General features: G+C 40.6%; 1 protein-coding gene across 1 annotated transcript; it reads left to right on the top strand.

Moving 5' to 3' along the window:
- The first annotated feature begins 2,384 nt into the window (after positions 1–2,384).
- LOC134000823 (homeobox protein SIX6) lies at positions 2,385–4,317 on the top strand. The gene is made up of 2 exons (XM_062440316.1): positions 2,385–2,956; positions 4,152–4,317. Exons 1-2 carry the CDS (start codon positions 2,385–2,387, stop codon positions 4,315–4,317), a joined length of 738 nt encoding a protein of 245 aa, XP_062296300.1.
- The last annotated feature ends 4,950 nt before the right edge of the window (positions 4,318–9,267 follow it).

Raw genomic sequence — 9,267 nt, 5'->3', positions numbered from 1 at the left:
CGTGTTGCTTTCAGGGCACGGTCTGCAATTGTTATTTACAGCCCTCCGTTTAAGAGGTCAAAAACTTGCCTATATTTTATTGATGCGCGCTTCCTAGAAAAAGTCTGAGCCCCTTGTAAATTTAGGTTGGGACTGGCAGCCTGCTAGGATGAAATATTAACAGACAGCTAAATATTTCAGACCAGCACCTTGTCAGTCGCCCTCGCAATTTACTTCCACTGCTGCATCTGACAGAAGTCTTATCCTTTATTTACCAATAGCCTATATTTACCAGCTGGTGTAATAGTATGGGTGAATGAATGGCTATCCTGATATGCAAATCTTTAGTCGTCCTGTGATCTCTTCATTGCTCTTCTTCCATAGTGGCTACTATCTGCAATAAATTGCCATAGATTTTATAAACATAACGCGGCCTAATTGGCTGTATTTGTTTGTCAGAGCAGGGTTATTTCAAACAAACAAATAGACCGCATCAACATGATATGCAAATGTAAGGTCTGGTTTCTCTAAAAAAAAAAAAAAAAATTAAATCTGTAATGATGATGCCGTCTCCAGTAAACCAGCAAAAGAATGAACAGCTTCCTGTGCAGAAGGCGTTTCATAACCCCGCATCATGAGTCTATAATTCATGCAAAAAGAGCCAGAAGGGGATTCAGCTCAGTGCGGCTGTGTGCGTGCGTGCATGCGTGCGTGCGTGCGCGTGCATGAGCAAGAGAGACAGAGAGAGAGTGAAAGAGTGCGAAGGTGGGGGGTGGAGGAGGAGGAGAGGGGGTATCTGTGAAAATAATATCAAGCTTTTCCGTCAGAATGAACTTTACTACTGTATCCAGCCATGAAATAATCTGACCCGACACTTCAAACCATCTGCGCTATCTATCCGCCCTCTTATTTACTAAATCAGCCTGTGCACAAAACGGAGTGTGTCTGATACTAAAGCCGAGTAGCCTGCCAGGGCCATGATAATCCTATATACACAAATATAACGTGTCTCCTCTGCTGTGTTTTACAGCCTCTCGCTCTCTCTCTGCGCTGATGCTGTAGGCATATAGCCCGGTGCTACTGTACAGTATGTCACATTCAGTCAGACACACAGCTGCCAATATAACAGCAATCAATTTGTCTCTGTTAAAAAAAAAAAAATCATGCTCCCCTCCTAAAAGAGCATCCATCGTCACAACACAGGGCTTGATATGATTTATTATGATAAATAATTGAAGATTAGGTGAGGTTGAAAAATGTGGAAAGCCTCATGTTCAAGGTTGCGGAACAGTTGGCTGCAAATCCGCAGTCCTGTTATAATAAAACACACATTGACCATTTAACTTCTGCATTGATATACGATATAAGCATTTGATCAACTGAATATTTAAAAAAAAACACCAGCTACAGGCCAGTTTTAATTAAAAACTGAAGGCACGAATTACAAATTTTATAAAAACCCTTATTCGCTTTGGAATATTACAGTAGCATATTATTGGCCCAGTTGGACTAAAATTGATTAAAAAGATTTCCTATAATCGCAGTTTATTTTATTAGTTTCAGGTATGTGGATACAGTGTTATTCTAAATTCTCGGATTATTATATTTGGGCTAAAACTGAAAAAACATGATCCACTGATGTTCCCCTGAAGGCAGGACAGGCGATGGGTGGATGTGGCGTTTTCCTGCGTAAAGCCTGTTTGAAGAGCTCTAAAAGGAGACTGAGCTGAGCGTGTTTGCCTGCTTTGGCACTTCACTATATGGACTGAAGAGTCTTTCTTTAACACAAAGGCAGAGGGGTGTTTGCACAGCACGGCGGGGCAGCTAAACGTTTGAAGATGCGAAGCAACAAAAAAAAGGTCAAAATGTTTATTTTATTTTTTTTGAAAAGGGAGGTGCTGAGATCTCCTTTCCGCCTGATTGGCCGAAGTTGACAGTGATTGACGTGCAGCCATGGCAACCAGGCAGCCAATCTGCCAAGTCCAATAGGAAATCATCGGAGGGGGCTTGACTGTCTTTTTCTCCCCCCTTAAAAAATACATCTCGGCTCCGGCTTTAATTCTTTCGTACTTTCAATCCCAGCCTACCTTGAAAAATACATCGCGGCTCCGGCTGTAATTTGTCTTGCACCTTCAGCCGTTTGTCTGCCAAGTTTGCCCAGCCTGAGGATGCGGTAGCCGGCTCCCACGCAGCATCGGTCCTCCTCCGCGGCGTTTTGGCGTTTGCGTTTTTCACGGCTGGTCAGACGATTGGTTCGGTAACTTTGGGATTGCCTTGTTTTTTTGGGGGGGGTGCCTTGGATTGCCTCGGCGCACGGGAAGAAGAATAAGAAGGAGAAGGAGTCGACGCGGAGGAGAGAGAGAGAGGAGAAAGGAGGGGGAGAGGGAAACACAGGAGAAGCCTCCATGTTTCAGCTGCCCATCTTGAATTTCAGCCCCCAGCAGGTCGCCGGGGTCTGCGAGACTCTGGAGGAGAGCGGGGACGTCGATCGCCTCGGCCGCTTCCTCTGGTCCCTGCCCGTCGCCCCGGCGGCCTGTGAGGTCCTCAACAAGAACGAGTCGGTGCTGAGGGCCCGGGCCGTCGTCGCCTTCCACACCGGCAATTTCCGTGAACTCTACCACATCCTGGAGAACCACAAGTTCACCAAAGAGTCGCACACGAAGCTACAGGCGCTGTGGCTTGAAGCGCACTACCAGGAGGCTGAGAAGCTGCGGGGACGCCCGCTGGGGCCGGTGGACAAATACAGGGTGCGGAAGAAGTTCCCGTTACCCAGAACCATATGGGATGGAGAGCAGAAAACCCACTGCTTCAAGGAGAGAACCCGGCACTTGTTAAGAGAATGGTATTTGCAGGATCCCTACCCGAATCCCAGTAAAAAGAGGGAGCTTGCACAGGCTACAGGACTTACACCCACACAAGTAGGAAACTGGTTCAAAAATCGCAGACAAAGAGACAGAGCAGCGGCTGCGAAAAACAGGTAGGCTTACACGCACGCTTTGGTTTCTGATCATGATATCTGTCTTAATTAAATATAAAAACCTCCATGCATCCTGACTCAATTATATGCTTCATGCAGCTTAATAAACACTCAATTCATGATAGTAAAATAGGCCGTAACCCACATGTGGTTCAGCCATTCAACCCTGACACACTGTCTGTGGATGTTAGATTCACAATCATCCTGTAATCCTAAAATCTGGGGACTTGTTTTCTTTTGTAATAGGCCTAAATTACACTAAAACATCATGAAATTATAATTTCAGGGAGCTGAAATGCAGGAAATGTGTGTCAACTGTGGTGACAAGAATAATACAACAATGACTTTCTATGATGTGCTTGAAAATAAAACTGTGAACAAAAGGGTTTTAAATTTGACTTTAACACAGACAGGCTAACATGAAGAGTAACTACACTAATGTGCTATTGACCCATATCTGATTTTTATTGCACCCCAGTAGACTAATGTTTCTATAATAATAATAATAATTATTATTATTACAACAATAATAATAGTATTATTTTAAATGTACTTTAAAAGATAATTTTGTAGTATTGCCAATTACTATTGTATCTATTGAAAGGCCTGTGTCAGTGTGGGTTGAGGTCATAGCTGTATTGGTCACCTTTTAATTGAGCTAAAATAGCCTGTAATTTTCGAGTGAGTACCTATAGTGAGTGGTCCTATATTTGTAATAGTGAGGTTCATGTCTAAATTCTCTATTGGCATATTGTAATTTTCAAATCATATCTCAAGCTATACAATTTGAGTATATGTGGCACTTGAACAAAATCTAAAATTCATCACAGCAGTGTTTATTTTTTATATTTTCAAGCGTGCACTCAACAACAGTGCCACTTCCAACTAATTTAGTTCAATATTCAGTATTTTCCAAAGGAGAAAATGAAAATGGTGTCATTGCGCTTACGTAGTCTATTTGTGTGTTTTTCAGACAGAAGCAAATTACATTAATCATAGATCATAAATGTGTCAATAAAATGAGTCTCAAAACACTTCAACAAGCTGTTTTGCAACTAGACAATTTTCATCTCATTTCATTCTCCCGTTTTCAGAAAATATTGATATATATATTTATTTTGATGCTGTAAAGAATAAACGCCGCGCTGTCAGTTGTCCTGGTATTAATGTCCTGTTGTCTTTCTGTCCTCTTCAGGCTCCAGCAGCAGGTCCTTTCCGGCGGCTCGGTTCGCTCCCTGGCGGACGAGGACGGCACCGTGGACCGTCTGGGGAACTCGTCCAGTCCTGAGGCCAGTCTCTCCAGCAAAGCAGCCGCCTCGGCCATCTCCATCACCTCCAGCGACAGTGAATGTGACATCTGACGGGCAGATCGAGGGTGCTGATGCATTAAAAAGGGGGATACCAGTGAAAGACAATCTAATAAAACGAGTCATAGTGCCTCCGTTGAGTTAAAACACACACACACACACACACACACACACACACACACACACACACACACACACACACACACACACACACACACACACACACACACACACACACACACACACAAACGGATATATGACGGCTGCCAAAACATGAGGAGATCTGTGATCTGCGGCGGACTGCCCGTCTTTATCCTTTAGGTCTATACTTTCGTATTGTTTGCGTTTTACCCACGTGTGGATAACTGAACTAAATACGGACGAAACATATATTTCACGGACTAATAAATCAACGCCCCGAGATGAAAAGTAAAAAAAAGAAGAAGAAAACATTTTAAAAAAAAAAAAAGGGATGAAGGCATTCGAGCGCCTAACCTGCTGTTCTCTGTGGGTATTTCATGTTGAAAAAGAACTGTGATATTTTTACTTTACTTTCAAAGTTTTATAAATAATGTTTATTTGCCTATTTAAAAACGATCTGCTCTGTCTCTTCGAATTTCATATTCATTTGCTTGGTGTTTTTAATACTTACCTTGTACACAGGTGAACCTGTTGAGCATGCGCGCTTTAGTGAAATTGTGTTTCAGTAAAAGGAAAAAAAAAGTAAAGATAACTTAATAAAATAATTGTTGATCAAGAGAGTATAGAGTTTAGTCCTTTGTTTTTGGCTGAGGAGAAATAGGGACAGTGGTGAATAAAATTGAACATTTGAATATTGTTCTAATAGGCTATAAAATCCTCTCGGCTGTTTTCATGGAGAGACAACTTTTGGTGATTATAACGCCACAGTGCTGTGCACCCTGACACGTTTTAGAGCGAGGCCTAATTGGCCAACATGCTTTGCGTCCTGTAATGCAGGGTGACAGCGAGAGGTCACAGAGAGGCCGACTCACTAACCCGGATGATCTGCGAGAGAGATCATAGGCATCAAAACACAGCGGATTGTGGAAATGGGCTTTACTCTGCCCGTGGAGGAGCACAGCCAGCGTGGAAAATATACTTCTTACACCGTGCAAGTGTCCATTTTCCCAAGACACCCAGCCAACGGGTTATTAATGTAGAATAAGCAGTATATGGTGCAGATGCATAAATGAATTGTCATTTAATCACTATAATATTCGCCTGAGTTTGGATAGCGTTAATACGCACATGCAGTGTAATTGCAGACGATATTTGTTTGGACAAAATATCATTTTTTAAATAGATTTTATTTGACAGCAGGCTAATAACTTAAAATTTAAATCCAGCAACATCCCTCCTCAAATTAAATTTTCACTCTCAAAGCAAATCCACCATAATATATTGTTTTTCTAGTGGTGCAAAGTATTTTCTGTAACAGACTATTTTTACTGTTAATGTTATTGTTTATTGTATTTTAATACATCTGCAGCATCCTTCAAAATTTTAATCTGGGATTACAAATACTCCCAGACAATCACTAAAAGATATTTACATTATGAGTATAAGTATTTCTGCTGGGCTATAAACAGGTTTTTAATCACAACAAATGGCCTCCAGTAGAGTCTTAAATGTGGTGAAAAACAGAAGAAGAGCAAAGTGAGCAAAGCAGACGGAACCAGAAGTTAAAGTTCAGCTTTTCCAGCTGATGGGACAGACACCTGCTTTCCTCCCAATTTGCAATTAATTAGGCTACAGTAACTTCTGAAACAGACAAAAGCCTTTCAGCTGGAACAACACAGAAGCTAAATCTGTATGGAGAGAGAGAGAGAGAGAGAGAGAGAGAGAGGAAACAAGTGAAGGGAAATAAATGGGGTAGGGGGGCTTCTTCTTTTTTGTTATTTTTTTTGCTTCTCTTTCAAACCACGGGGACAAAATGGCTGAATATTTCCGTTTCTATTGAACATAAGGACGACCGGGGGGACTAGATGAAAAAGTCTTTCTCGCAGTCAATAAGGTTGTCAAACTGGTCAGCGTAATCAGTGCTAATGATGGGTCTGGGGTCCCTGCTTGGACAAAGGGGCCCTGCCGCTGTTTTGTGAGGAGAAGCGATTGCGGGTCCCTCTCCAAAGAAAAGCCTCCTGTGAGGGTAGTCTGGGCCACGGAAATCACAACTTCTGCTACAGTGTGAGCTCACGGCTTGGCCTATTAAAAGGATTTAATTACCGGTTGATTGTTTGCTGAAATTGTAGTAGCCTACTCATAGACATAGCACATTGATTATGCATCAGTAATTTCTTGCACTATTTTATACACTTTATATCCTTTTTTTTCTCTGTAGTTTATCTCGACATTGTGAAGGTAACATTTCTTTTTATTCTTGTCGGAAGTAAAGTGCACACGTTTCAGGTATTTCAGTGGAGTATTTGGTCAAGTTAAGGGCTTGTGAGATAAGTACTGTTAACTTGCTTAAGTGGATACTCTTTGAGCTTTGTTTGTGATGTGTGTTGAAGGGCAGACTGCAGTCTTGACTATGCGTCTTTATTGTGATTTAATCTGTCACAGTTGTTCAGTGCGCACACACTCTGATGCGCAGTATAGTTTGTCAGCACACACTACAGCCCCGGGGTCTTTGTGCAGAGCTTCTGTATAGTCTTCACCTGATTGCACCTGATTATTTTATATTATATTCTTTTTTTCATGATAAAGGCTCAGACTAATTAAATACTACACCTGATGCATAATTTATCACACACTATTTACCAGAATGTCATAAAAACCTATAATAATAGTAATAATATTTATATTGCATTGCCAGCATTTTAAACACATTGCTTTGGTGCAGCTTTATAAAATAAAAAATATTTCTTTGAAGGTTAAATTAAATTGATTACGATTAAATTAAGAATCACGTAAAAGTAATACATCGAGTAATATCCAGTGCTGGTACGTGATTTATATTGACGTTTTTTTATTGTCTTAATTGTCCTGGAAAGTTTCCAAACATCGAGAGGTCCTACAGGCAGACTTGTAAAGTCCAGATCAATTAAAAATGTGGTGATATATTATCTACAATATTCTACGGATAGGAAACAGATAGGAGATGCTGTATGGTTCAGTTGTCTCCTCTCTCGAGTTGCCGTATCAAATTGTGAAGGAGGAACAAAAAAAACCCACTTGTATCTTTTATTCTTTTAGTCACATTGACAGACGCAGAAAACGAGCCTCCTGGTGAGCTTTTGGAAAATCGTTTTCCACCTTCTAATGCTCTAGGCTATGCGTGGTGTTCTCCGATACGTTTTGTTGTTGTTGGGTACCAGATTGTTTCAAGAAGTCCATCAATCCTGTTTTATCACTTATTTCCACCGGTTGAAGATGTGATGTCAATTAGGAAACAACCCTCGAACGCTTGGTTGTTTTATGTAGAAAAACATAGTGAGAGATTCACTCCCGAGAAAAAGTGCCGAGCTGTTTCTACTGATGAAAAAACCAGCACCTGCAGGCTGTCAGGCGCGTTGAAACACCTTCATGATGACTAATGTCAAAGCGACAGTTTTGATAACCGACGACCTAAATGCACCAGTACTTTGCATGAAAGAAGTGACTGTAAACACACAAACCTAAATTCTCCAATCTTCTCTATGAGGCAAATCTACAGTAAAAAATGTAATAATGTGCGAGAAGAGGGTCACCCAGAATGACGTGTTTGTTTTATACTATTTTATTTGATCATGCAAGATACTGTTGTATTTAAGAACCATCATCATAATCACACGACTACTACTAACATAATAATAATAATACCACTACTAACAATAGGAAAATTCTCCCTTATTTATTGTCCTATGTCTCCTGACAAAAAATGGCGCCCATATTTTGCTTCATGTCAGTCTTGCTGTCGCATTTTCCCTCTCTACACGCTACTGAAGTGATGGAGGTCACTCAGCAGGGGAAACTTGTCCTTTTCAGCAGAGCTTTTGTCCTCCGCTCTCCTCTTTTTTTCAAGCAGAGCACTTTCCATCCTGTCCGAACTTCAACAACTTTCTTTTTTCAAACCTCTGTTGCTTGTTGTTTAGACTACAAGGTTAAACCACAACTCATCAACATATTTTTGTTCCGAGGACCCAAAAGAAACCAGCAGTTTCTTTTTGTGTCAGCTCATTGTGCAAAAAGGCCCTGAATGTATTATATATCAAAATATTCATTTCATACCCCTGCAACCCCCACCAGTGTTTCCCAACCTTGGATAAGTATTTCGAGGCTTTTGTGTGTGTGCGCTTGGTCACATGTTATTGTAACCTGGCCTATGTTTTTCCCTCCATCAGAGTTTTTCCTTTCAAAGAAACAATCTCATTTATACAGCGTGCAGCTGTGTTCACAGTGTCGCCATCACGTTGAGCTGAAAATAGGGGGAAAGGCGTGTTAGTGACGACCCCTGGTGGCGGGGATTTTTCACAATGACCCACAGTATATGAGGAAACCCTAAACACTCATAAAGCACCTGACTTTTCTACCTATATCAATCCAGAACAAATAGGATAAAGTTGTACATCAGATGTGGGATGTTATACTCCCCATGTTTAGATCAAACGTTGACCAAACATACTTAGAATAAAACAATAGACTTGATATGACTTTGTTGACAAATTCATAGTTTTTATACATATATACATTTATATGTGCACAAAAATAAGTACATGCATTTACTTGTAAAACTAAACTAAAACTAGTTTTATTTTATGGGTATCAGTTCGCCTTCATTCATTTAATTTACTGTACATGTTTACTCGAAACAAATATTACTTCATTTTAGTTTATCGGGATTGTTTTGCTTGAAACAGACACTTTTAAAGATACTGACTATGCAGAATATCTGAATCAGCCTTAAAAAAACACCATGTGTGATTTCTGTGTAATTATGATAGATTATAAACTTCTCCTCTATAAAATCGTCAAATTCCCTGAACCGGTCACAGGGGCCATAGC

Source organism: Scomber scombrus, chromosome 19, assembly GCF_963691925.1.
Source record: "Scomber scombrus chromosome 19, fScoSco1.1, whole genome shotgun sequence".
In the NCBI taxonomy this organism is placed as follows: Eukaryota; Metazoa; Chordata; class Actinopteri; order Scombriformes; family Scombridae; genus Scomber; species Scomber scombrus.
Note: the sequence above shows the minus strand (reverse complement) of the source record. Positions and strands in the feature narration are given on the sequence as shown.